The sequence below is a fragment of the Aulonocara stuartgranti genome, assembly GCF_965226115.1.
Source record: "Aulonocara stuartgranti genome assembly, chromosome: 20".
NCBI lineage: Eukaryota > Metazoa > Chordata > Actinopteri > Cichliformes > Cichlidae > Aulonocara > Aulonocara stuartgranti.
In genome coordinates this window covers 21,688,984-21,716,780 of record NC_138956.1, presented here as the reverse complement: position 1 = coordinate 21,716,780, position 27,797 = coordinate 21,688,984, and the positions used below count along the sequence as shown (strand labels likewise).

At 39.0% G+C, this 27,797-nt stretch overlaps 4 protein-coding genes across 13 annotated transcripts in view; 1 reads left to right on the top strand and 3 right to left on the bottom strand.

The window, feature by feature from the left end:
* Positions 1 to 1,085: 1,085 nt before the first annotated feature.
* On the bottom strand, positions 1,086 to 7,581 carry LOC309696929 (F-box only protein 6-like). 8 transcript variants are annotated; one of them, XM_082518464.1, is made up of 7 exons: positions 7,502 to 7,581; positions 6,343 to 6,453; positions 4,757 to 5,006; positions 4,554 to 4,665; positions 3,670 to 3,765; positions 2,239 to 2,374; positions 1,086 to 2,154 (listed from the first exon to the last, which is right to left on the bottom strand). In XM_082518464.1, exons 2-7 carry the CDS (start codon positions 6,448 to 6,450, stop codon positions 2,008 to 2,010), a joined length of 849 nt encoding a protein of 282 aa, XP_082374590.1. In that variant the 5' UTR covers positions 6,451 to 6,453; positions 7,502 to 7,581; the 3' UTR covers positions 1,086 to 2,007. The 8 variants fall into 8 exon arrangements, with proteins under 8 accessions (XP_082374590.1, XP_082374584.1, XP_082374585.1 ...); XM_082518458.1 differs by lacking the exon at positions 7,502 to 7,581 and adding an exon at positions 6,693 to 7,217 and having other exon boundaries at positions 6,343 to 6,470; XM_082518459.1 differs by lacking the exon at positions 7,502 to 7,581 and adding an exon at positions 6,756 to 7,216 and having other exon boundaries at positions 6,343 to 6,470.
* Positions 7,505 to 9,807, bottom strand: LOC309696931 (F-box only protein 6-like). Of its 2 annotated transcripts, none has more exons than XM_082518466.1 (4): positions 9,642 to 9,807; positions 7,842 to 7,954; positions 7,728 to 7,761; positions 7,505 to 7,608 (listed from the first exon to the last, which is right to left on the bottom strand). In XM_082518466.1, the coding sequence occupies exons 1-4, from the start codon at positions 9,732 to 9,734 to the stop codon at positions 7,600 to 7,602; spliced, it is 249 nt and encodes an 82-aa protein (XP_082374592.1). In that variant the 5' UTR covers positions 9,735 to 9,807; the 3' UTR covers positions 7,505 to 7,599. The 2 variants fall into 2 exon arrangements, with proteins under 2 accessions (XP_082374592.1, XP_082374593.1); XM_082518467.1 differs by having other exon boundaries at positions 7,530 to 7,605.
* A 97-nt stretch (positions 9,808 to 9,904) lies between these two features.
* Positions 9,905 to 18,119, bottom strand: dnajc11a (DnaJ (Hsp40) homolog, subfamily C, member 11a). Of its 2 annotated transcripts, none has more exons than XM_082518457.1 (16): positions 17,992 to 18,119; positions 17,120 to 17,249; positions 16,917 to 16,990; positions 15,403 to 15,504; positions 15,160 to 15,288; positions 14,901 to 15,023; positions 14,682 to 14,755; positions 14,393 to 14,582; positions 14,219 to 14,304; positions 13,902 to 14,018; positions 13,370 to 13,525; positions 13,174 to 13,243; positions 12,912 to 12,969; positions 11,762 to 11,904; positions 11,437 to 11,566; positions 9,905 to 10,351 (listed from the first exon to the last, which is right to left on the bottom strand). In XM_082518457.1, exons 1-16 carry the CDS (start codon positions 18,061 to 18,063, stop codon positions 10,326 to 10,328), a joined length of 1,680 nt encoding a protein of 559 aa, XP_082374583.1. In that variant the 5' UTR covers positions 18,064 to 18,119; the 3' UTR covers positions 9,905 to 10,325. The 2 variants fall into 2 exon arrangements, with proteins under 2 accessions (XP_082374583.1, XP_082374582.1); XM_082518456.1 differs by lacking the exon at positions 9,905 to 10,351 and adding an exon at positions 10,374 to 10,744.
* Positions 18,120 to 19,728: 1,609 nt separating this feature from the next.
* The window catches only part of camta1a (calmodulin binding transcription activator 1a), a 278,847-nt gene continuing 270,778 nt past the window's right edge, over positions 19,729 to 27,797 (top strand). The window contains 3 exon segments of the mRNA XM_082517771.1: positions 19,729 to 19,778; positions 19,780 to 19,898; positions 23,639 to 23,740. Coding sequence (XP_082373897.1) covers positions 19,744 to 19,778; positions 19,780 to 19,898; positions 23,639 to 23,740 — 256 coding nt within the window. The 5' untranslated portion in view covers positions 19,729 to 19,743.

The following is a 27,797-nucleotide window of genomic DNA, read 5'->3' as shown; positions in this document are numbered from 1 at the left end:
TGTTAAATGAATCCCACCGACTACATTTGTAGTCTATGTGTCCAGTGTTGGAAATAACTCAGAGCTGCCAGTAATGTGAATTCCAAAATGTCCTTTCCACCACCTTAAATCCCTCCCTCTACGTGTAAATCGAATGTATCCTACTCCTGGTCCATATTTATGAAACACATGGGTAATCTGAAAAACAAATAATCAGTCAGACAAAAGTTGTCCTTGGGTTTTCATGCAAGCGTTTTGTTGTCATACCTGTTTCCATTCTTCACGTCCTGTGCCACAGTAAATAGTCTCAAGTGAAAAGATCTCAATAAGCTGCTTCTTTTGATCTAGCAACTCTACCCGGATATCATAACTGCCGCCACAGTCGAAACGTGAAAGAATCCTAAATCAATAACACAATCCAATGAAAAAAAATCATTGGATTGGATACACAAACATGTATCAATAATCATTTCATCTTAGACTGAACTTTATGAGTACAAACTGTGCCTGGTGAGCCATATGTTTAATATTTAAACCTCAAAAACCTCTAATGACACAAAAACTGATAATTACATAGTACTTAGGTTGAGAAATAGATTTTTTTTGTAATTTTTTTTTTTTACATTAGTGTTATTTTCATGTGCTTTTCATTTTTATCCAATGACATTTCCCATTTTATATGGAACATGGCCTTACTTGTGAACAGTTACACTCACTGGCCACTCAGAAATGCCTCAATTTTTCATGGCATAAATTCAACAAGGGACTGGAAACATTCCTCGCGGACTGTATTCAAATGTTCTCCACAGTCAATCATTTTGCTTACATCTACTTTTCTTTAATACGATTAGTTATTAATAAGCAGTCTGTTAAAGACCCCATGTTTATTCTCACCAATCAGATATTTTGATATCTGGTTGGGCATGATCCATAACAGATGGACTGTAACCTTCCTTCTCCAAGTCAATCAGCTGTGACTTTATGCACATTCTGTGAGGGAAAAAATGGTTTTCATGCTACATAATGTACACACACACATTAATAAAGCAGGACACTTGGTCTCTATATGGTGTCAAGACCAGGAAATAAAAAATATAAGAACAAAGTAACCGTAAAGCACAACAATACACTTTAATTTTTGTTTTCAAATTTCACATAGTGCTATATAGTATATGGCTTTCAAGTTTCCCTCTTAAGCATGTGTTAACATTTAAGCTTACATAATTATATCCAGTTCTCACATACTACAAAATGGAAAGTAAAGGCAAGTATGTGTAAGGCAAATATGGATTAAGTCACATGCTGGCTTCCGGACAAACAAGTCAAGGTGCACAATAAATCACTGAATACTCATTCATCCTACATCAACAACAGAATGCAAATATAAATCATACTTGCATATTATTTGTTCAATGAAACTGGAGGGGTTCTTATGTCTGAAGCAGTAGCTGTTCTCACAAATACCCGAAATTTTCCAGATAAAATAAAATAAAAAAAATTACAGGAGAACACAAAATGTTTAATTTAATCAAATTATACAAATGCATCTTACAAATCATTACACAAAGTAAAATTTTCCAAACATTTTTTGTTTTAATGTTGATAAATATTGGCTCATGAAAAGTTGAGAGGAACCAAACCTGAAAAGTAGAGAGGAAGTGGAAGAGAATGGATGGATGGGCTCATGAAAATCTGAAATCCAGCTACAAGGTAGTGATCATTTTATTTTGAATTTGGGTAAACTTTTAGATGTATTTGTACATGAAATAGTACTTAGCCTGTCAAATTAAACAATACTCTGTAATCTTCAGTATTGACATCACAATGACAATCACAGAAAGCAAGTTTAAGGTGTTATTTAAGGTGTTCTGTGTGAAACATTAAAGAAAATAGCTTTTCACTGGAAAACTTGTGCACATACAGAGATTATAGCTCTGGAAACATGAATAGATGGTCAGTGAGATGTAAGAAGATAATGTGCAATTGCAGGCAAATGCAGGATGGAAGAACTGGACAAATTCCAACAAGCTACGTGTTCACTGCTGGACATATTTCAACGCTGCTGTCTGTGACACGTATTCCATACCATCCAGCCCAGAACTGTGTGTCCTTGCCACCATGCCTAAAATGAATGTATCTCACTCCTGGTCCATAGTCCCGGAATACATGGATCATCTGAAAAATAAATATCAGTAAACCAAATATGCTGGTGGGTTCTGCACTGTTACTAAACTTTATTAAATTTCACTTTGTACATACCCGATTCCACTCCTGATCATTCCACTGATCAAAGAAAACAGTATCAGGAGCATAGGACTGGATAACCTTCTGCTTTGCATCCAGCAACTGCACAAAGATTGAATATTCACATCCACAATCCCATCGTGGTGCATACCTGTAACGAGGATGTATTTGTGCAAAGATTAGGGATCACCAATCATATCAAGCTACGTTTTTCTCTCTTATTATTCAAGCCTTAAAAGGGATATATTCCTATATGTCATCAGTAAGTTTTGTTTAGTTCCACGGTTTCAAAAACTAAAAAAACCTTTTATTTTGGGCATGACCTAAAGGTTTTTGTTAAGTGCAAATTTTTTGCACAAAGTAGGGTTTTCAAACTTTATCTCAACACCATTCTCTATATCAACAGGAAAATTCTGACCCCATGCCACAACAACAGAACTATTTGCAAAGAAGTCATGTCCCAAAAAATGTAATTTAGCAAAGCAAGTTTAGAGATATTATTTGTTTTACAAACGATTTAGATAATTTCATTACAGATCGAGAAATATTTAAGAATGTATTAATAAACCAAAGGCCACAACAAACATGACAATACTTAACATCTAAATAATTTAATTATTGTATAGAAAACCTATATTGAAAATTTAAAAATGAACTTTTCTACTATTGCAAAAGTAGAAGTGCTTATTATCTTGTCCACATCTGCCTGCAGTCTCTCTCTCATTCAATGTTCACACAGCTCCGCTTCTGTCTGCAGTTCTTTACATCCTCAGTGCTGCTCTTCAAGCCCACACTTGTATGATTCGGCTGCTCTGCTCCAGGTTTCACTCTTTTTGCTCAGATTAGTTCTCCACACTCTGTGATCAGTTCAACTACAGTTTCCCCGCTCCTCTGCACAGACAGCAACCTGCCCGGTTCTCCATGTGTCCGTAATCCGCACTGTCACATCTCAATTTTCCATCCGCGACACATTCAGCCTGCAGTCATTTTTCATCTTTAATCTAACTACAGTCCGCTAGCAGCTAGGTTAATAATAACAGATGGCAAATATAGCTATCAGTTAATTGCTAATAGAGAAATGGTTAGTGTTAACGTATGCATTTATAATAACGGGAGCTTTACTAACCTCTCGAAATTCTTGAAAAGTTTTGTTCAGTGTTATGAGGATTTACCATTTCATCTATCAGCGAGAGGAGGAGCTATGTGCCTGACTGTCTGCATTGGTCCTGTTTAAAGTTGTGTGTCAGCTAGAGAAGGCCCAGATGGCTCTGTTGGTATCAATGCTGTTGCAAATGAATATTTTTTGTATTGATTAATATCAAAGTATGATTTTAACAACCCTAATGTACATTTTAAATGCTTTTAAAAAGTGTAATTAAATGCTTTTTGCAACTAACTAAGGAACTAACTAACAAACTGTTAGTATGTCATGTGTATTCATCTCACCAATCAGATATTTTGATGTGTGGTTGGAGGTTATCCATAAAGGCTGTGCTGTAGCCTTCCTTCTCCAAATCAATTAGCTGCTCCTTTGTGCACATTCTGCAAAAACAGACATGATTTTAAAACAGTTTAACATTTAATACTAGTACAGTGGTCCCTCGCTATATCGCAGTTCACTTTTCGCAGCCTCGCTGTTTCGCAGAGTTTTTTTGGTGCAATTTTACATGTTTTTTTTCTTTTTATCCTTCTTCTTTTCTTTTTTTTTTTACTGGCTGTAGACCATTTTCAATCAATCAATCTCGTGGCATGTCTCCTATACAGTACAGAATGCGTTCAGCTTGTCAAATTTACATAAATCTTTGCTAGCAGAAGACAACAAACACAAAACACAACAGTGTCGACGTCAAAGGATTATAAAATGCATTAATTGAAACCAAACAGTCAGATAAGTCAAACTTTACTCAACTCATTCTTCTTGCTTCCTCTACTTCCGTACCATTGATTCATTAATGTTGCATTCTCTCGCAGCTGCTCTATTCTCATGTTCTGGCCCTGAAAACAGGGTTTTGGTTTTATTCTACAATACTGGACTTATTTTTCTACGAAGGTTTGAACTTTGAGAGTGTTTAAACGAGAGAGAAACGTGTGAAAATGTTGATGCCTGTCTGAGAAAAGTGTATAAAGTGTGTAGTGAGGTGTTTTACAGCCTTAAAACATCTATAACAATTGTAAAATATACAGTTCACTACTTTGTAGATTTCACCCATCGCAGATTATCTTTAGAGCGTATAAACTGCGATAAACGAGGGAACACTGTACATCATTTGAACTAAGCATATAAAAATAATGGTCATTTATTTTTTGGAGGACCACTGGTAAATACTCACCCATAAGAGGTCACAAAGTTTTTCTTGACTACTTCATTTGGATGTGGCACCATAACGTCCTCTAGGTTCCACCCATCACCACCATTCTTTATTGTCCAACCTGCCATGTTTTCTAGGAAAGAAAGAAACACAGAAAAGGTTTGCATCTTATTTTAAACAAAAAATGTTTTTCAAATCAGTTGTTGAGCTTCAAGGATTCTGACCTTCTCCTCTTGTATTCTTGAGGAGATTTCTTCTTTTCTTGCATAAGAAGTAAAATAACCTCCAGTCTTCAGGTGTTTTGGAAGAATCACAGAGGTTGTATCCTTCTCTTCTACATCTTACTCTCCATAAAGATTCACTGTCAGCCACTTCTTTCCACTGTGAGCACACCAACCGACAAACATGAACCACCTGGTCGGCCGGAACACATAGGAAGATTTCCTCCAGGATCTCCAGAGGAACAGGGAAGAACTAAACAAAAACAAAAACAAAAAAAGCATTGATAAGGTGGCGCTTTGAAAAATTTGTTTAGTTTTCCATCACTGCACCTGGATCAATAGTCCCAGCTGTTTACATAATCTCACCATTTGAACTACATCAGCATTTTACAATATTATTGATTTCCACAGACAACACAAAAAAAAGAAAAAGAACAAAACAAAAGCTTTTAAAAAATTAACTTTTCAAGCACTTCATTCATGAACTTTCATTCACAGGGTGGCTATAAAGCACATTTGGATTCCTTCTAAATGAGGTTCCTTTGTATTGCACTGAAATAGTAACTATTTAAACTGTTTTAATCACAAAACCTAGAAACCAAAGATGTGTATGTCTTGCAGACAAAACCCTGCCTCTGAATGTATTTTTCTTTCTACATAAGGATTGTTGCTAGACTGGAATTATAAAAAAAAAAAAAAAAAAAGAAATGTTCTGTTGTGCTATGATTGTTTTCTTTTTCTTCTGATGACAGGCAGCTACTGATGACTTAAGCATCAGAAAAGGTTCCCCAGATGGTAAAAAATGTCAAGTTGGCCATGTTGCTTGTTTAAGTGACACAAATCTCCCTTTATTTGTTATGATGCAAGTTCAACCATCCAGCTAACAACATCCTAGTTAATTCTCTTCATCTGGATGTATTGTTTTTTTATTGGGAACAATCATTTCATCACTCATCCAAGTGACTTTTTCCATTCTCCAAATCTGAAGATGTTTCTGAGTCAGTCATTATGTGATGATGATCACATCAGTGTGATGCATAATCCTCTCTGCAAAAGTTTTACATTTGTGCCAATAGACGCAAAACCTTTGCACCTCTTTACCCACAAGATTCCAAAACCATTTTAGCTTAAAACCTGCGATTGTTCAGGGAATATAAAAGATAAAATAAAAGACATCAAAGGATCCCATCTGACTCACTGGATGGGCCAGTTTCACCAATATTTCATTATATTTTGCATTCTTTCTCCTTAATGCAGATTTATGGTTCAGCAGGAATTATAGAAAAGGAATTGCAAACCCATTTGAAACTCTGTAACCTGGCGTTCACGTCTCTAGGGGGCAACCCCAAAACCCTGTGATTGGTCTGTTGAGTACCCTTGTTTCCTTCTCCAATACTGCTGCGTCTTTACCTGACAATATAAAGCGCAATGAGGCAACTATTTGTTGTAAACTGACACTATATAAACCTGAACTGAACTTTATCACTTTGCTCTTTTCCGTTGCTGGCTGATGGACAACAAACAGCACATGCATAGACAACGCTCATTCAGCAGTTACCTTGTGTTTAAAAGTCCAGTAAGGCACTCACCTCTTGAGCCGAGGTTGCCTGCTGTGCTACAACGTAGCTTGTGCCAGACTTTGAACTCGCAGTACCATAGCTGTGACTTGCACCCATGACTTTCGTTTTCCTCTTCATGCCCTGCGACGAACCAAGGGCTGTAAAGTAGCCTGATGTTACTATACCCCCCTCGCTGTCTTCTCTAAAAACAAGTCTTTTCTAACGTCGTTGGTGCTGACCCACTTGTAGCCGACAACGCGGAAGTGCAGCTAGAGATAAGGTCCAACTGTTTTATAGATTAGAAGTCATAATGTTACAAGACTAAATTTAACCAACGACAAGTGACTCGTTTAATTTCTACAGTCAAAGTAATCACTTACGGGAATACATGGTTTGTACTCTCATGTTACGTTGCCCTTCCTGTCAGTTGCGGTGGTATTTACCTCGAGACATTCGAGTCGCCCTTCATAGGCGGGGTTATGCTCTAAAATGCTACAAAGGTAGTTCGTCCACAACAGTCACTCCCACTGTGATTGCACTCTCTAGCACGCAGTAACTGAAGAACACAGACTGATTATGTTAATACCGTAAAACACCGGGGATACTCCGGAAAACATACCTAGCTAACACTCTTCTAAGCCTTCTTGACGGAGACTTCCGCTATGGGTCATCCGGGGATTTTCCCCCTTTTTTAAATGAACAATTTCGAACAGCAAATAGACACTATTCATCAAATCGTTTCTATCAAATAATTTACGCAGCTTATTTCATATATACTGTAAGAAAGTTTTAAGGTATTTCTTTTTCCAGCTTTCAAACAACTTGGAATATTTTTTAAATATAATTTTTAATGCTAGAAAAGTAAATAATGAATGATAAAAAAATAATAACAATTAATAATAATTAAAATGTTGTATTATACAAGTCTTGATGCATGCTCAAATATCCAGGTAAGGAAATTCCAGGATTTCACTTCACTGGGAGAGAAATCACTCATTCAAGTGACTTCTCTCCCACTGAAAAGCGCAACGTCCAGCTGAACAGATTCAACATTCTGGGTTATTATCCAACATTTCACATGTCTGCATTGCATAAAATCACGCAGAGATGAAATTTTCATTTTCATCTCTACGTCTATGGGTTTAGAGGATCAGTTACATTTGTATATCCGTTAGGGTTAAATACTCACTCAAAAGAGGTTGCAACATTTGTTTTGACTGCTTCATCTGGATGTGGTCTCCTAAGCAACCCACTGATCGCCACCATTTCTCAAGATCGCCCAGCCATTCAGTCCTTCTAGAAAATAAACAAATAAATAAATAATAGTAATAGTAATGGTGTTTTAAATGTTTTGGATTTATGTGAAAATGAATCATACTACTATGTTAAGTAAAGTTCATTTTATGGTTACTTACCTTCTCCATTTGGATTCTTGAGGAGATTTCTTTTCTGTTTGGACAAGAAATAAAACAACTTCCAGTCCTGTTTTTTTTGAAAAACTACAGATGGGATACCCTTCTCTTCTGCACCTTTTTCTCCACAAAGATTCGCTGTCAATCACTTCCTTCCACTGATGGCATACTAATTGACAAACACAAACCACCTGACAGGCAGGGACATTTAGGAAGATCTCCTCCAGGACCTTAAAAAAAGAGAACAAAAACAGAAAGATAAAGAGAGCACACGGAGACAAGGACAAAATATAAACTGTTAGAAAGAAGTCAGTGATGTACACTAGTAAATGCATAAGGACTGAAATGTTAAGTGCATCATGTGCCGTTCCCAGCAGCCAGAGTTTATAACAAAACAACTAAGAATGTTTCAAGGTCACTGGATTCTGCCCTAACTGGGTTTTATTAAAAAGGACATTTTTAAACCTAATTTGAGGAGATGTCTGTAAATCAAATCGAAACTGGGAGCTGCTTACAAGGGAGAGAAGCTTGATAGCTGAATGCTCTGACTCACAATTTGCTTTTGGAAACTAGGAACCAAAAGCAAACCTAGAATAGAAAGACCTCCACTGGGATGATATATTATAATGAGGCCTGGTCCCAGTAAGTATTGCTGTTGTACAATTTTGGATTCAATGGAGGTCTTTCATGGAGCTTTTTGAACAGCCTAATAATACGGAATTACAACACAAAAAGACTACAGTAGTGCAGATTACTACTATTTACAAACCACGTTGGGTGTGACTGCTATCAGAACTGAAATCTGATATTGCAAAGAGAAGTCGAAGCGACAACAGTCTGACACATTTTAGACTCCTTAAAAACATGAATCATACGAATCTTGGTGCACTATATCTATTACTCCACCCAGCAAAGTGGGGGTGAGATATATCATAATTGTACCAATGTTCGCCTGTATAAAATATTATCCTAGCAATGTTTATATTTAGTTAGAAACAAACTTTCTGGGGTCATTGGGGGGTTTGAGGCATTACTTTCCCAGCCAAAATACAGGAAAAGCATTTATTTCCAACTAAGAAGTTGTTTTTGTTTTTATTAAGTGCATATTTTCCTTTTTAAAGAGTGGTGTCTTGGGCAAAATGTTTGGCATTTACATTCAACTGAATGTAAAACCACTAGGCGTGGTTGCATTACTCGTCCAGCCAGCAGCTGACTGTGACTGGGGCCTAAAAGTAAGTGCTGGTGAAAACACAATAGAAGTAATTAAGGTGCATATTTTTATTCTTCACTCTAACCTCAGTAGTGGGTCACTATAACAATGCGTTTACATCACTACAGAAAAAAAAAAGAGTTTGTTTTCTGTAAATGAAAAATAACAAATTTTAAGATCATTCGAAATTTCGACCTAACTTTTTTAAGAAGCAAGCTTCGGCATGAGGCAGCCCCTTCGGTTTGACATAAATAACTGATGAGGGAAAAATGTTATTACTTGTGGACAAATATGGACTTTTTGTATCAAAATGTGCGAAACAGCAGAAATATTCTAAGATGTAAGTTCTGAAACAAAGAAAAATAAAAATGTTACAATTATGCACGATCGTAGTTCTTCTGCATCTACTACATTGCTATGTTTTGTCTGTCCCTCCTTATGAGGATCGTCTTTTCGCCTTCATTGCGGTTTGATGAGAAGTTTTACTTTCCTACAGGAATTTAATATCCAAACGAGGCAGGTTGATGTCAGATTTTGTGTATTTGTGGATAAACTGCCATGATCGATTTCCGGTGTATTGGAGATTTTGCGACTGCGGTCAATTTTGCGCGAGGAGGATAAGGTGACTAAAAATGCAATTAACGCGGTTTTTGTTTCTGTTAACCTGATCGGTTCTATATTTCCAAGTAACTTTTAGGGACTCTTACATCTGCATTGAAAGATGAGGCTGACGCTGTTGCAGCTGCTGAAGACTTCTTAGGCGGACTTTGGTCCGGGTCGGAGCTGCTGCTTTCATCCATAGTGCTCCTCACGTCTTCGACAACCAGTCCAGTCCATTAAAATGCTCGGTCCTCTGCCGAAAGAGTCTTAAGTAAAGGGAAACTGAAGTGAAACAGACGCCTAGATTTCAATTAGTCAACTGACGTGGTTTCCAGTAAATTTCATCCCAGGCAATAATAGTTCAACAACATGAGAGATAGATTTTAATCATATGGCATTTAAACATAGGTGCATTCATGTCTTCAGTCACACAGGCACTGCAGTTTTTGTACAATACAGTACAGAGAACTCTGTTATAAATTACACCCAATACCAAAAATAAATGGATACCAAAGAGCCGAGGACACCGGGGAATTAAGATGGTAGCCATTGATTTTGGTGTCACATCAGAATTCTAAGCAGGCCGCGACCCAGTCCATAGACACAGATTAATCCAGTCTGTGATGATTTTATTCCTCTCTGCATATTTAAATGAATATAAACACAAAAAAGTAAATTCACAATTTCTGCGTAACAGAGACTTGAATCCATGTCGTATCTAAAACAGAGTTTTATCCATCTTCTGTTAAACAGTCAAGAGGTGAGTCTTTTTGGTCAGCGGGAGAGTGCTCCTATGTGTCTGCATCAATCCTGTGAGCTGTAAAGTAGAAATAACATCCACAAAGTCAGATCGGGCACGCCGAGATGGCAGATAGCCTAGCACGGTATATCTTAACAGACATTTTCAAATAAATAAAAAACAAATAAACAAACAAATAAAAATCTCATGTTTAACATATCAAAAAGACTTTTAGATTTGATGTAAATTTACCCTGCAGTCTAAAACATCTAAAACTAGGACGAGTAAGACAGAAAACAAAAGTATGAATCTGCAAGTATGTTAACTCTATAGAAATTGTGGAAATGCTGGTACTGTACTCACTTCCGGCCACTTCGTTTGGTACATCTTGCCAGTACTGGGCTGGACCCTATTTTGCCTTCTGAGCTGCCTCGATTCTTTGTTGCATAGATTCAATAAAGTCTGGAAACGCTGCTCAAAGATTTTGGTGCATACTGATGGCATTACATTTACATATTACAGGAAATACCTACAAGTTTATAAACTCAGCAACAGATTTGGACCAGAGTAAACAAACTATAGGTTTGAAAACATCCTAAAACTCTTTAGACCAGGCAAAGGTTTTCCAGTCTTCCTTTGTCCAATTTTGGGCTGGTCTGAATTGCAGCCTCAGTTCCCTGTTCTTAGTGGATAGGAGTGACACCCAGTGTGGTCTTTTGCTGCTGCTTCAAGTTTCAAAGAGCTGTGCATTCAGAGATGCTCTTCTCCATACCTTGCTTGTAAGCAGTGCTCAATTTAAGTTGCCACTGCCTTCCTATCAGCTTGAATCAGCCTGACTATTCACGTCAACATGCCATTTTCACCTAGAGAACTCACTCTCACTTATCTTTTTTTTAAACACCAGAGATGGCTGTGTGGGAAAATCCCAATGGATCAGCAGTTTCGGAAACACTCAGTTCAGTCAATTTGGCACAAATAAATATGCCACCTTTCTCCCTCCCATTCTCCTCAGCAGGTCATCGTGACCGTGTCTACATGTCCGAATGGGATGAATTCCTGATATGTGACTGACTGTTAAGATAATTTGCATTTAAAAATGACTGAAGAGGTGTACCTAAAAAAGTGGCCAGTGAGTGCATAAGCATACTGTCCAAAGGACTTACATTGCTTTGGTATCCTGAGTGACTCCGTGTCTCCTGACAGGACTTGATGCATGACCCCGCGGAATTGATAGAGCACCTTCAGGCTCTTCTCCTCCCCCACACAGGGGTCGTAGAAGCCAGGGAGTCCTGACTGGAAAGGGAACACAAAGTCATGCAGCACTGCCAAGAGACTAACGTAGCGAGCCGTGGATGTCAACTTGTGAGGCTACTCTATTTTTCTGCAGGAAAACACTTAATTCTTAAAAAATTATTGGAATAAACACTATACTTGTAAAACTGACTTTTCAAGTGTTACATTTTGAGTTTGAAAGTCTTGACTTATTACCTTGGTAGCCTCAGTGAGGATGAGTTTTGAGTCTTTCACCAGACACTGCAGTGGCACGGTCACATCAATGACCTTTGCCCTCTCGTGTTTTCTGCTGTTGTCTGTGACGAACTTGCCGTACCAAGCGTTGAGGATAATGAGACCTGTTTAAGTAAGCAGCATCAACATTAAAACCTTTCTTCTGCAATAAAACATCAATAAAACACCCGTTTAGTATTAAGAGTTCAGAAAACCAAGGTTGACTATTAAACACAAATCTCTATTTTCACAGTTTGAACGTTATGTGCCAGCAGTTGCAGCTAAAGAGTCTGTGAAGAGACCAGTGAACTTTTTTTTAGTCATTTGTAAAAGTAATTTTGCAAGTGCGCAATAAAAAGACATAAAAACACCATAATTCATTTTAATCACAGGCTGCATAAACAACACTGTAACCATTTATGAGTGCGGTCAATTAAATAGAAAAGAGCAGCTGCATGCCTGTCACTACACGCACACACACACTGTTATTAACTGTTACTTTATAGGCCTGAAGTCTAAAGGACCGCCGATGATACTAAAAATCAAACAATCTCAACTGTGACAGGTGTCATAAGGCAATTATCGCTCGTCAAACTCCCAAAGGTGAAAATTGTGCTGTCTGCTCAAAGCTTTTTGTTCCTCTGCTTATCAAAGACAAACTAACAAAGAAGACTAATTATCACCAGCGAAAAAGAAAGTAGCAGGGTCACAAAAATCCACTAAAAACTATAGTTCTTTATTAACTGTTTTAGCTTAATTTAAAAAGAAATTGGTGTGAACAATGCAAGTTACCTGATACTCAAAGGAAAGTCGGTTTTAGTGAACCTCTGAAGAAGATGATTACAGTGTTTTCTATGTTTTTTTAAGTGTGTGGTAGGAATTATCAACAAGTGAAAACAGAGATTTTTTTTCTTTTGCTAATAAAGGATTTTTTTCTTTTGATGTAGCCAAACGCTGCAATATGTGAGAATTTACACTTTGTACTGAGCAAAACTCAAGCCGACATCAATAGATTTCGCTCAAAATGTAAAAAACAGCTCTGAATCCAAAATAATTATATTTTTTCTTAACAATCGGCTAAAAATAACATTATTTTCAGGATACCGCTTTCTTCAAATATTACTAATCTTACCCATCCGAGCCTCCTCAGCTTCAATAATCCTGCGCACTGACTCCTGCATGAGCAAGACCTTTAGATATGAAAAGAGACACAAATAATGAGGTTTTACATTGTGTGGATTAAACTAATGAATTTGACTAATGCTCTGCATTTTATCTAATCCCATCTCTCTCTACTGGCAAGAATAATACTGCTTGACAGACACAACACCTGCATCCCTTATCTAACGTTGACAACAACGCAGGATTGGCACCGCAGCTTGTAAAATACTCACAGCAGCTTCTGCCTCCTGTTTCTTTTTGGCTATATCAGAGGCCGAGCTCTCCCTTTGCTTCTCCAAATCTCTGTTGAGTTCAAAGATAAATGGAGAAATAAAATGAGCTCATAAAATCTGCCCATAATAATACATGTGGCGCTACTTCCAATAACACCGCTTGCGTGAAACAACTAAGGTAAAGAAAGTTTCTTACTGTTCCTTCTGGGCCCGCACATATGGCCGAATAATAAGCTGCTGCATGGCGAGGTAGAATACCAGTGGTCCCACTGTGGCGTAAAATACAGCACTAGGCAGGAGTTGGTCAGTCAGGTGAATAGGGAAGAAATACGTCTGGCTGGCTCTGTTAAGTCTGTGGATACAGAGTTGGTTTTAATATTTCTATCTATAGTCATATGCCTGAGGTTGAAAACACAGCAAAGTGAAAACACTGCAGAACTCCAGGTCAAGTGGGAGAGTGAGCTGTGCGCTGTTTCTCAGATGATTAATTTATGTGATATGCTCTCCTTAAGTCTGTCTGTGTCTAAAAATAAAATGTAAGCTGTACATACACTTGCTTTTAAATCATACCCCAGGAACACCTAACATCATATTGTATTGAATCCTGTGTTAACATGTGCAGATACACACTCCCAATTTGTGAAAAAAAGGAGAAATGGCAACAAGAAATTGAGGGAAACTTGGGAAACTCCAATGAATGGGAAATTGGAACAACGAGTTACACTTACTTAATCTTGAGGGAGACACCTTGGGGCACTCCCACGCTGACTGTGGCCCCCAGGACACTGTGTCGACTGATCTTCCTCTCGGCACCGTATTCTACCACAGTCCCAAAAAACCCTGATCTGCACCAAACGCGCAAAGTTACAACCACTCTACCCATCATTTACTTTAACAGGCCAGTTCCCTGCACAACAATTATCCCACCCAAACTTCATTTAATAGAAACATTAATCACTCTAGAGTTTTACACCAGAAAAGCAACGTTAATATGACCTACAACAGGGGTTCCATTATGAACACATATTGCTCGTTAACAACATACTTTACTGAGCCCTTAATCTTCGTCTGGTCTTCATCCTGAAACTTGTACTGGTAGCTCATCATCATAAAAGTGTGAGGAATGCCAAGCTGCAGAGATAAAATGTGAGCGTTAATCTTGGTGATACTGTGATAAACGGCTGTGATTTTCAGTTAAATATCACTCCTGGCTCCTGACCTGCATTGCGAAGGTGAAATGGCTGCTCTTAGTGTCCCTCACTATGCTGGTGTTCATAGAAGACTGGATCCCCCAGCGCCACTGCAGGTACCCCATAGTGTTCTTGTCTAGGTGACGGGCCAGCACCGTGGTGAACCCAGGACGCACGCCTCGAGATGAAAACTGGAGCCCGCACTGAGCAGTCACAAAGCTGAGAAAACACGCAAAATAAAGAAATCGGTGAAATTGTTCACGTTGTTGCAAAAATATCGAGGATTGACTTGTTTTTCTCTAGCACTTCTAAGCATACAATCGAGGCGTCAAGTTGCGGAATATCTTCGTTCCGAGGAAAGGTCCGTGAGTGTCTCCGGCTCCCAACTCTACCTGTTTAAACACAGACAGCAAAAACGTCTCACATCTTAAAATGTCATAGCGTGTTATTAAAAACCCACACACGCCTGTTTTGTGACAAATCCCAGCAATTTACAGTACTAGGGAGTGTGCAATGCCCACTGAAAACACAGCATACCTCTCCCCACCCCTTAGCTGATGTGACTCTTCTCAAAGCCAGGTTAATAGAGCCGCCTCCGTTTCCATTGTGGGTTGACAAGGACCCAGACAGAATGGCTGTGTCTTTTGTAGTGAGAGGAGCCTGCAGTAGAATACATAAAACTGTGAGTCCTGTTATTAGCATCAAGTCAAACATCTTTCCCAAAAGCCATCACAGACTCATTGGCATCTCTTAATCCAATATATAGAAGAGCAAGAATCCTGGGGCAACCAGTTACCTCTATAGATTGTGATATGTGCATTTTGTTGATTTCCACATGTGGGACTCCACCTCCAACCATATCTTCATAGTCCTCTTCATACCGGTCAAAAAGGTCTGTGGCGTCAATACCCACACTAATCGTTCCCTGTGAAATTATCACGAATCGATACAGTGTTTATTGAAAATTCATAAAAAATGCACACCATTCCTGGGTTTTATTCACTTCAATGCGAGGTTTCTTATCTTCCCTCAAACATACCTTTGGGTTGGTCCTTTGCTGAAGTCTTCTCTCCTCTCGCTCTTTCTGAAGACGCTCATACTCTTCTCGAATCTCTGCAGGGGTTCTTTTCCTTTCCACCACCTGCAGGCAGAAGATATGTTATTTGAATGTAAACCGAGCAGAACTGACTGGTTGCAGATACAGGTTTACACTTGGAAACATAAATAAATAAAAATAAATATATAAATCACTCTCCCATATATTCTTCCTCTGTAAATATTTGTTCTTTCTGCATCATACTTTGTACAGTCCAGCATTATTAGATGAAGGCAAAGGTAGAACAGTTTCACACAAAGGCACCAACGCTACATTTTTTAAGGATGTTATTTTTTAATGCGTGCCTCTTGATGTTTCCATCAGCTTTCTCAAGATGTCGATATCCAGCTAAGAGATATTTGAACACTAACAAAGACAGGAGGCTTTTTCTTTTTGAATTTCTCAATATTGTTTTGCCAACTTGCAATGAATATGGTCAGAAGTTACAAGGTACTTTTGACTGCTCCCTTATTTCCCATGGGGTTACCACTGCAGACGGATCCACATATTTGATTTGGAACAGATAAGACTGGCACTGGAATTACACTAGCTTGTGAACCCCTGAAGACTGAGTTTGTGTTTTGGACCATGCATCTTTTCTATGAAAGACACAGACAAACCACAACACCACAGAGTTCTGAAAATTTAATTACAAAATTTACTCTACGCTTGGTTTTGACTAGCAATGCATGTCATATTTATCATGAATTCAATATACAGTATTTTAAGAATGAATAAGTTGACTCTTGTAATCGGTATTGTCGAAATTCAGAACGCTACAGAGCTGGTATTGAAGTTTTTCGCACGTGAAAAGGAAGTTATAGGTGTGTCAGTGTATATTACTTAATAGCAAACAATAGTTCAACACAACGACCATTCTTTCTAATTATGGATGTGATGTATGCTTCAGTGGGAAATCAACCGTGTAGGTACATTGTAACCGCAAACCCCTCTGAAACCCTACGATGTAAAGACCATCATAACCTGACATGCACCTCCCTCCCCGTAATTACATGCCACGTCAACACAGCCCATAACTAGTGATTATCATTGATTCTTTCTATTCATTTCTAGCTACTTTTTCACTGCAATTTATTTATTTATAAGTGAGAGGATAACAATCATTGCCTCAATATAAGGAATAATAATCACAGTATCAGATTATTAGGAATCTCAAATGTCAGCAATTTCCTGGAATGAGACTGCAGAAACTATTTTAACTGATTGTACAAAACTTGAGGGATAAATATGTTTGAAGACACCAGACATTGTGGACCCAAGGGAGAAAAAAGTCTATCGTTGCTGGCACTGGATGTAAAATATGACCACAAGGCACTCAATCAATCAATGGATCACACAGAACAATAAATGCTGGCAGCGACCTCAGCCACTCAACATAGGATATGTCATAGGCACTGAAGACGTCTAAACAAGTCACAAGTCACTGAGAGACTCACCTCCCATCCTTCAACATCAAGTCCTCGCTTGCCATAGATATCATAGATGGCACGTGCCTGAGGGTCACTGAGCACTAGAAAGAGATTCAAAATATAAACCATCAGTATGCTTTCTCTACGTCAAAACATACTCAAGAGCATCAGCAGTTCAACACAGGGTTGAGAAAGGAATCAAAAGGAAATGGGATCAATACTCTTCTTACCTTCATAAGCTTCGTGTACAAGGTTAAAAAGGTGCTCTGCTTGTCTCTTTAGTTCAGGATCCCGGTGTTTGTCTGGGTGATAGAGCATGCATAATCGTCTGTATGCCGCCTTCAGCTCCTCCTGCGTAGCCTGAAGGGAAAAAAAGAGAGCACAGCATAGTTACAACATAACATAACGCGGATTAAAAATTGTTTTTAAAAATGTAATCTAGCCTACCATTACCCCAGCATATTTTATGTTTTAAAATCACTCGGAGTGATATTTTTATAACCGATTCGGAATCAGTTTTTACCTTCCTTGCTTAAGAATGTGGAAATTATAATAACATTTATAGTTCAGTATACTTATACACTTTAGCCTGCCAGCAAATGGTTTTCTTTTGCATAACGAATTTTCAGATAAACACGATAGTTTTTGCTGCAACAAGTAAATAATCACGACCAAAAACGTCCGATTCCTGCAGACTTAAAAAGTCCATCTATACTATAATCAGCACTGCGTGTTGCATGCTGCAGCTCCGAAGTTACATTAGCTACTTAGCACTCTCCAAAGTACATGACATACATGTGAAATTGAAAATAAAACAATTGCCAGTCCGGAAACATCAGCTCTTAGATTGCCACATAAACACACCGATTCTCTGTCCTGCACAAGCAACATATTACGCTGCCAAAGCTGTCACCCACGACCCTTCTGTGCTCACTGAAACAACCGAAGAGTTAACCAATGTCGAGGGTCACTAGTTAGCTGCCTAGCTAATGTTTCATCTATGTTTGGGAGCAACGCTTTAATAACAGCAGTATAAAGTTTATAGGACGACCGATGCTGAATCCGCACACGCAATCATTCAGATCCCAGCTGCATATTGTACCTCTCTTCTGACATTTAGCAGGGAATAATAATCATCACTGGCGAGCTCATCATCGTCTAAGGGAGACGCCATGTTCACACCCGGTCATCTCTTCTTTGTGCCACTTATGTCGCTCCAAGTCTCCTCTTCGCGCTCTGTCGCCCCCTGGTGTTGGGATGAGCGACAACTCCGCGGCCGTTTCCTAAATGCTGACACATTGCGACGCGGTCCTGTGCATATTTAAGTTTGAATTCATTAATTGCAGTTGATGTGCTTATGAGGAATAATGCGTAGGAAAGAATTATGAAGTAACCCGGCTTTTTTTTTGCTTTTGTTTTGTTGTTGTTGTTTTTGCACTGCAGCCATCCGCGAATTTACTTTAAAGTTACTTTAGTGTTCATTCAACCTGATTTATTTTATTTCAGTTTTGCAAATGATACTATATAATGGCTAAATAACGTGCAGGGGAGAAATATTATGTATATACACCGAATGTTCTTTTTTATGTGAGAGAAAATGAATATTGCTCATTTTAGAGGGAACGTGTATGCCTTAATTCTAAAGGGATATCGCCTGCATCACATTCAGCTATAGAAGCAATTAAGGCAGGGGGTGAAGAAAATCACATTAGGTCTTTCATTAATTACTCTCCTCGCAATAACAACAAGCCGTTGACTGCACGAGGCGCAGCAGCAGGCAGCAGAGGAGCTGTTCTTTCAGCACCACCTCAAACTATACACTGCATTTCAACGCTGACGGCCAGCAGCCTGTTAAAGGCTGTCCTTGAGTGGAGTGCCGCAGTTGAAGCGATTAAGCACAGTGATCTGTAATTAGATTGCCTCTAGCCATTTAACGTATATTGTCAAGTATGTGTGATTGCGCCATAATGATAGCAGTTACAAGAAAATCCTCCGTGGCATGTAGCGGGTAGAGTTAAAAGTTAACTCTGGACCAGAAACAGCTGTTTACATGGACTCCACCGCCGGCAGCCTCCCTCATGGTGAAACAAGAGGTGGTATCCACATCTCCTGGAAATCAATGCGGTTTTCAGTATTGTGGTGAAATCATTTAGACAGGCCTACAGGGGAAAAAGTAGTCTGCAGGCTCCCCAATGTAAACGGACACATGATTGACAGTCTGCGCAGAGAACTGTCCAATATGTCTCAAATGCTTTATCATTTGTTTCTTTACAGGGCTGCATATTTGTCTTCAACTCAAACTCGGTGTCTTAAATACGGGAAAATGAAACTTAAAACAAAGTGCTCCATGATGGATGATTATGGAAAATTCTCTCTCTTTTTTCTTTTCTGAGGCTGAACCTCCAGTTATTAGTTGTACGAACCAGCTCGTGTCTCCAGTATCAGATTAGATAAGCAGACTTTGATTAAAAAACAATTAATGAAGAACATTAGACACTTAATTTCTTCTAATAACTGGTTTTGCGTCACTCGGAAATGACAGTGTAAAACAACTTGGGTGGGGTGGCTCAAAAGGGAAGCATTTAATATTCACAGTCTAATCAGTTTCTAAAAAAATAAATAAATAAAGAAGGAAAATTATGAAAGCAACCTGCCAGACATTAAAGTTTTCTTTCCCTTTTTATAATACTGTCTTTTAAAGACCAGCATTGCCTCTGAGCTGTAAAAATATATTAAATAAAAATATTTATATTTTAAAAAAACCCTAACAAAATACGGCTGGTGGTGCCAAGGTGAGGTGAGATGTGTTGTTTTTCATCCCGGAGCCTCTCTGTCAGTCACCGCCTCACAGCCAATGATAAGTTCGCCTCGGTCGGACCGACTCGCCGCTTGCTCCTCCGGTCCCTCCTCGTGCTGTCCTCGCCGTGCACGCGCGTGGTACCCACGGTCGTGAGGAGGAGGAGGATGTTGCGCGTGAAGGGGAAATGGCTGCCGAAAACAAGCCGGAAGGTAAGAGAAATATAATGGGATTAATTTACTAGTATGACCGCGGTGTGGGTTTTGGAAGAGCTGCAACTCCGTGCGGAAATGACACACGCGTGAAGCCGAGCGGAGAAATTTTCGGTAGAAAGCGGCTCCGCTATTTTCCTCCGAATAGGCTGCTAAAACGTGGAGACATCACCTAGCCAGCTAATATTAGCTTGCATTCTAGCCAAGCTACTATTCCCATCGTAGCCCACATTTAAAAGCACGCCACTGGGACGAATAGCGTGGCAAAAGTGCCGTGTTTACCGTTTATTGTGCTCGGGTTCCTTGTCAAATGACGAGCAATTCAAGTTGTTAACAACAAGGCTAAGTTAATGACAACATGTCATTGGCATCGACCAACTTCTTCCCTTATTACCCAGCTTTAAAAGCGGCTTGGTTGTGTTAGTTTATATGTCAATACGGCTCTGTTTTCAAGCCGCTTTTTGCAGCTTGTTTTGACGGCATTACAATAGGCTAATTATTAAGACATGTCTGATTTAAAATGTAGCCTGTAAGTCTTGTTTTTTATCTCTCTTTCTTTCTTTCTCCTCTTGGAGAGGGTCGTTTAGTCCCCCACCTCTTGAAGCGCGAGAAATTTCTTCGGCTTTCAGCGGATAGTGTTTATGAGCCAGAAGTGATGTATTGTTTTTAAACGAGCGAATATTAGCCTCCGTTTTCCAAATGCCAATTAATACTACTTGGCCTATATTTGGTCCGAAACACGGGCATCAAAGCGTTGTGATGCCTACTCCGCTCGCAATGCCCTATCGCACTTGAAATGCCATCACACCGGAGGAAGCAGGGAGGATGGAGAGTAGGATTTCCAGCAGCCTGCCTGCCCATTACACTACTTTACAGATAGGACAAAACGAAGACTTCCCTCCCCTCCTCAGCTGACTTCACACGGCTTGCTAACTTGAAATGAAATGCACTAGACTTAATTATTTTCCTTCTTAGTGGAATATTTTATTGCAACCCATATGCATAAGAGATTTGAGCTCATTCAGACAGGCCCATGGATTTTTTGGGTGAGTAATTAAACAACGCCTGCATGAAAATAAAGATGTGATCCATGATTTTTAAACGGACCGGTTTTCCTGGCGCCTATTCACTGATAATGGTATTTGAAGCTGGCTGGAGCCAGTTACTTATTTACAATCTCAGTGTTTTTGATACAGATGAAATGTGTATATGTTAAAATATATATTTTCAACAATGATCTTAGAATTAAACGCCTGATTATTTACATGTTATAGTTTGTGTGTATTCATACGTTTTTGCTATTGTTACTTTAATTGATTTATTGATAATTATCTAACTTTTTTATTGAACAGAATACATTGGTAGATAATTCAAATCATATGTTCTTGTTTTTTATATATATTTGCTGATTTATATAGAGCTTTAGGGTGCAGAAAAGAGTCTTTCTAGGTTTTTCTTTTTCTTTTCTTTTTTAAACTGGCTGCTTGAATTGAGAAAGACAACATTTTTTAATTTAAAAAAAAAATGGTCCAGCTGTTTCTGAGCTGTTCTTTATGTTTTTTTTTGCAGGGTTTAAAATTAAACAGGCATCTGTCAGTCTTTGGTGTCAGTAACCTCAAACACAAATTCTTTTTGATGTAGAATTATTGTAATGTTTCAAATTGTCTCGGTCCATGTGAGGAGAGATGATAAAACGCTGGGATTTTAGTTGTTTGGATGTCAGTGTGCCAACCACTAAAGCGAGTCCCACCAGGGGGTGGTATTGAGCTACAGAAGCGCACTTGCATGAGGGATCAGTCTGCGGCTATGACAAAAAAAATGAAGACATCTGGTTTTGTGATAGTAATGACTTCACTATGGTGTATAGTCCTAATGAATTCATCTACATAGCTGAACTTAGCAAATAGACTGTAGCTGATAATCGCGATGTCTCCCCCAACACGAGGAGCTCTCACTGCAAACCTTGACTTGAAAGTCCCATTGCTGAGCCGGTCAAGTTATTTTCAGAGTTCCTATGAGGCCGGTCAGTGGAAAAAGGAGGAGGAAGGGGGGCATAAAGAGACAGAGAGTACTTCATACCTTCATGTAAACGCTATATACTCTCATGCATACCTGGCCGTTAAAGCTTTTACATAAAGCTGTCGTGAATCATTCCACTTGAACCAAGTCTTTTTGGCTTTTCAGCAGGAATGTAAAACGTTTAAACGAACACAGCTTTTACAGTTTTTACATGACGTGTTCCTGAATGTCTGGCTGCCACTAAGAGAGCTCAACAGTGTTTCCTTAACCTTTTGTCCTTGTGGTATGCGGGCAGCGCCGATCGCTCTTAGCTGTTTGGCAGGTCTTATGATGGCCCATAACAACTGAGGGTTACATCTTGTGTTAAACCCAGGGGCCATGACCCAGCCTCACGTCGTGGTGTAATGTTTACATCCTGGGGTATTTCTCTCCAGCCTAACTGATCGTCTATCCCCTTGGGGTTATTTTTTTTCCCCCTTCACACTCATAAAAAGCTCTGTGTGTCCGTTACTTTAAGTACAAAGCCTGGAGGGCACTGAAAGGACATGCTTGATATGTCTCACACTGACACTGGTCTGGATAAAACTACAGCCAGTGGTCTTATGAATCCACTAGAGCAGAAATTCCATATAGATATTTCAGTACTACAGCCAAATGTGAGAAATAAAACAAGGAGGTTTGTAAAGAAAAGAAAACACCATGTGAAAATGCAATCATGATATTAACCTCTGAATTGAAATCTTATGGTATTTTTCCCAGCCTACCAGAATCATGTAGCACACTTTGATTAATATAAAATCAGGTAATTGCAAATCCAATGATGAAGGGAGTGTTTACTCACACTTAAAGTTCATACAGGTGTGTTAACCTGCATAAACCCAAGACTAATCCAAACAGTCAATAAAGGTTGCTTTTTGAAATGTAGTAAATAAGGCCTGCGGTTTCTGCCCGTGTAGGAAGGGCTTTTTCTCATTTTTTTAACGCAGGCACAGTTTGAAAAGTTTCACGATCTTATCATTTCACTCAAAGTTCAGGGTGAAGCAGCAGGAAAACATCAAGTAAACACGCAGTCAGCCATTAACTTACAAAAGTGCTTGTGCAGCAATGGCATAAATATTTCTCTGCTGTTTTGTAAAGAAGGATGAATTTAACCTCCTCGTGATGCCAGACGACTTGCTCTGCCAGTTTTGTGTGGAATCAGGATATAGCTACATTTTTTCCCAGGCTTTTAATTGAATCAGTGAAGTATGGATGGGTGGGACCCACGTCCAGTCTGTGGTTGCTGAGACGTCTGCATGTAATAGACCTTTACCGACAGCTTTGCAGGGTCTCCACTGGTTGATTGTATTGATTCTTCCAGCTCACCAATGACACAATAAGAAGTGTTACTGACCCATATCAAAACAGGCCAGAGCTATACTAACCTATATCAAGGGGCATTTTCCTTGTAGAGAGAAAAAGATTGAGTTGATGGAAAGCTTCACTGTTTTAAACAACCAATAGACAAATTCAATATGTATTATTACCCTGATTATTGTTGGTGTTATTATTATTCCCATCACATTTTTCCCAACAGCTCTTGTGTGTTTTAAATGCATTTCAAAAAACTGTGTGTAGTTTCTGTTGATGTTGCTTGCATGGGGGAGTTTGCTTAGGTATCACAGGCTGGGAGAATGCTTCTTTTCCTCGATTTTCTCTACTTTTCTCTTTGCCTCCTGAAGGACTGAAGAAAGTTCGTAATCCGGATCGAATGTACAGATCAGCAGTGTGTTATGCTGGCCATGGTCCACCTAAGAATATCAGTGATGACACAGAGACGAACAGTAAGAGTCAGTTATTAATACTGCATTGCTGCTGCAAGAGGCCACTAGCTGGCCAATCTATTATTCATCCATCAATTCATTTATTTACTTCTTGATTTCATCCGTCCCCATGCCCCCTCCCTCTTTTATTCTTCTCCAACACAACACCACCTCCGGCTGTTCTGTTGATTGAAGTGTCTGCTTTACAGGATCACGCTGTCAATAGTTGAAGTGTTGTCGTTAACTAAGAGTGATTTCAGGTTGAGGCCAGGGGATCAGGACCTGAGCAGACCCTCAGAGAGAAAGCTTACGCTTTGATCCATCAATTATGACCCAGGACTTGCTTTTTCTTTGCTTTTCTTAAACCTGTATTTGATGGAGGGGTATCAAGTCAGGTTAACGGTATGTTGTAAAAATGCTGGAAAAATAAATAGTGTATGACCAAATATAAAAGAAATAGCATCCTATATATTTTTCCTTTATGGGTTAATATTCGTCTCTGTCTCCCTCTCATTTCATTTGCACTCGATCAGAACTCTAGATCAGACATCATAGAGGAGGTTTTTATGACTTGTAAAAGCTAGCTTCTGTAGGGATTGGTTCAGTGCGCTTACAAGTCTGTGCACAAGCGCTATTTTCTGTCATGACCAAAACAAGTCAATCAGAAATATAGGCCAAAGTGTTGACTTTATTTGTGGTGATTTTCCCTTCATTCCTCTTTAGAGAACATTGCCTGAATTTTAGCCTCTGTCTTTTTCCATTGAAAAAAACGGTCCCCTCTAAAGCAGATTGTTCCTCTGCAAAAAGGAGTGCCTTCATTGTTAATGAATACACCAGTCTCTTCACTGCTGGGAGACTCTGTTGATCTAGGCTAGAGACTGGGTAATTAAGTGTGCTCATGTATTGTCATTTCTAAATAGTAAGTCTGAAATCACCCCCAACCCCTTGTTAGACTCTTCACTCGATATGTGTCACTGGAAGAGCTTTGCTGCACCAGATCTTTTTGGTATTTTTAACAGAGAATGTTTTGAAAGATTTAATGCCAAGGGAGTGCCAGTGCAGATCTATGAAACAGTGATGCAGACTGTAACGGGAACATTTTTGATAGACTTTTGCGTTACCCTTTCATGTGTGACAACTGTGACTGACAATACATTTTGCCAGTGTTGCTGTTTTCCCTCATGTTATTGCATGGTATTACAGTATCCTGTTCCCATGTCAGACACCCCGTTTAATGTGTTCAGCCTGGAGGGTTTTCTGCCTACCAGGACACTCTGTAGCAGAATACAAGAGCTCAAACAAGCAGGTAAACCATTGATCTGAGTAATCGTCTGAGTAATTGTGGGAGTAGTTATGATACAGAAAGAAGGGTTTTGTTTGTGTGCATGTGTAAGCTAGAGGGAAAAAACAGAAAGAGAACAAGAGCAAGAGAGAGGGAGTGAGAGTGAGAGAGAGACCTCACCTCTGCTCTCCTTGAGATGGGATTTTTATGGATGGGTGAGCGTGGTGAGGGCTGAGAACACATAAAGAGTCATTTTCAGTTTGTTGCAGGCAGTTAACCATGTGTACATGTTTGTTGAACTTTCAGTAATAGGCGCAGGCTTTTTTTTGAGCTGTTTGACTTTTTGACAGTCTTTGCTTATTATGCTACATTATAGTATACTATTAACTACACAGAGTGTGTCCAGCATATGGCCATTGAGGTAATGTAAACAGTGTAAATGTAAATAGTGAAAGCTGCAATACTGCACATGTTGCATCTTGTAGCACAACGGCATAAGAAAATGTTCCCAGTGAGATTCAGTCCTATTCAGATCTCTCGCTGGCATGCAGATGCTTTCTCCCTTTCCCAGCGGGGAAAAAAAACCTTTAGCATTTTTTACAACAGCTGTTGTGTGCATTCCCGGTCAAACAACCATCCTTGATTCTTTCACTAGACGCCGTATAATGGTCTCTTTGCTTTAGGTTTATAGTACCATAGCTGTGCTATAGCGAAGTTCACCAGTTCACTTTTTTTGCTCGTGGGCAGTTTGTAATTTCACTAGATGTAAGAGTGTTATCGAACAGGCTATGGGCCAAATGATAAAGATAATTGGTTTCCCCGTCCTACACTAAAACATAGCTATTTTAAGTCTGCGTCTACATACTCCTCTCTGTGTTCCCATCAAGAGCCATCAGGCTGTGGGGAGACCAGCCCCTGGACGATAGGCATTATTGTCGTTATTGCCAGGGAAATTTGACACTACTTAAATTGTCCTGTGTTGTTTTAAAGCTCAGCTCAGGATCTCCCACAAGTGCTTGGCTATAGACTCCCGTCTAATCAAGTGTTTGGTTCACTACTGGACAAGAGCAACCACTTTTTCTTTTAGGTACAGCCTAATCAGTGATATAGATTAAAGGTCTGCATGAATTAAATAGTGGTTTTGTAATATTTGGAAACATTTCAAGCCCGTTAAGATTAGAGATTTCAAATCAGTTTAATTAGTGAATTTAGATTTTCTGTGTGGAAATAAAAGAGAAACTTGAGAAAATCGTTTTTGTTGTTGTGTGATATATTTAAAGCTGTATCAAGTTAATTAAAGATCAGCAGTCGATTAATTTTTTTTAGAAACAAGCCATTTTAGCTGTCAGAATTGTTAAATGAATGTGGAAATCACAGCGTTTGACCAAAAATAGTTTGTGCAAGGATTTGGGGGATTAGATGGATCACAGAAATGTGTACACATCTTTAGGCTACTGAAACCAATATCCCGTTACAGTAAATGCATTGGCCATAGACTCATGCAGGTTAAGCCCACTTTTTCTCTTTCCTCTTCATTTTTTTCACATCTCACAACTAGATTAATTGGTTTTAGTTTCCAGCGTGTTATCAGTTGACCATTTCCCCCTGGCTGCATAAGTTCATCTCTGCTTCACATTTGAACACACTTTGTCTGGATTTTCATCAAGCTAACATGTTCCCCGTTTCTACCAATGGTGTGAGCTGTAGGTCCACTCTGTCACCTTCTGTATGTCTGGTCATTATATCTACTGCATGAGACATACAACACATTATACATTTCTCTACGCATTTCATGAATTTTCTTACTGGTCTGTGCATGCATTAACTGCATGTGTGCTCTAGTATTTGTCTGCATGCTACAGATAGAAAGCATATATATCTTATACTTTTCTTCCTTCCTGTCTATTTTAGCAGGCCTGTGCTTTTATGTTTTCATAGCCCATGGATATCTTACCTACAAACTGAAACATAATGCAGTTAATTTTTTATATTCCTTTAGAAGCAGTTGGAAAATTAGCTGCTTTAGGAAAAAAACATCACTGCTAGTTTCAAAAGATGCAACAAATGAAAGCACCACACATTAAATGGTGTTCAGGAAGTCTTGAGAAATGTCCCTTTACTTAATAAAAAGTCATAATAAATGCACGTATTTCTTCAAGGATGTTTAAGTGATCAAGATGTGACCATCATTGCAATTTTCATGTGGAAGTCTGCATCAAGGCAAAACCTCTTTGCATATGTTGTTTTTTGTTTTCAGTACAGCACTACTAATTTGTTTTTTGAATACAGCGCTTTGTAGTGGATAAAAAAGCACATTTTTGCCTCTGTTCGCTTGACATTTTGTCACCTCAGTTGATGAAATGTGTCTGAACTTATCTCATTTGCCTAACCACACTAATTTCTAAGCTAAAGTCTTTTTTCAATTTTTGGTCCAGCCCAGTGGATGGCTGTCAAACAACATAATGATAACAGACACTGCCATAGACCTAATTCAGTTTCAGAGCACTTCTTACTGCACAGAGACGAGGGCCAAATATTTATCCACAGGACTGTTTGTTCTTCTCTGATTCACCTCCCATGTGTTCTAGGTATAACTACAAAAGAACAGTTAGACTCCTCTTCACATCCATAAGCCATATTAGCCACTGAACTGTTGTGGAAAATGTTTGCATTCAAAGTTACTTTGGGTATGCACCACCAGCAGCGATTTGTTGAATGATCTATAGCCAAAACATTAGCTTGCTATTTCTCCACAATGTGGGCACAGATTAAAAAGAAAAACTGTCACTCCCAGTG

Coding starts and splice junctions, on each gene's coding strand:
- LOC309696929 (XM_082518458.1), bottom strand. CDS start 6,717: ATGAGAGTACAAACCATGTATTCCC. Junction 3,766..4,553: donor AACTTTGTGACCTCTTATGG/GTGAGTATTTAC, acceptor CTGTTTTTGCAG/AATGTGCACAAAGGAGCAGC. Junction 2,155..2,238: donor ATGATCAGGAGTGGAATCGG/GTATGTACAAAG, acceptor TTTATTTTTCAG/ATGATCCATGTATTCCGGGA.
- dnajc11a (XM_082518456.1), bottom strand. CDS start 18,063: ATGGCGTCTCCCTTAGACGATGATGAGCTCGCCAGTGATGATTATTAT. Junction 12,970..13,173: donor AACAGGAGGCAGAAGCTGCT/GTGAGTATTTTA, acceptor TCATATCTAAAG/GTCTTGCTCATGCAGGAGTC. Junction 10,745..11,436: donor ACTCAGGATACCAAAGCAAT/GTAAGTCCTTTG, acceptor ATCTTTGAGCAG/CGTTTCCAGACTTTATTGAA.
- LOC309696931 (XM_082518466.1), bottom strand. CDS start 9,734: ATGGATGAAAGCAGCAGCTCCGACCCGGACCAAAGTCCGCCTAAGAAG. Junction 7,955..9,641: donor CCTCATCTTTCAATGCAGAT/GTAAGAGTCCCT, acceptor TCTTTTTTTAAG/GTCCTGGAGGAGATCTTCCT. Junction 7,762..7,841: donor GAATCTTTGTGGAGAAAAAG/GTGCAGAAGAGA, acceptor TTGTCCAAACAG/AAAAGAAATCTCCTCAAGAA.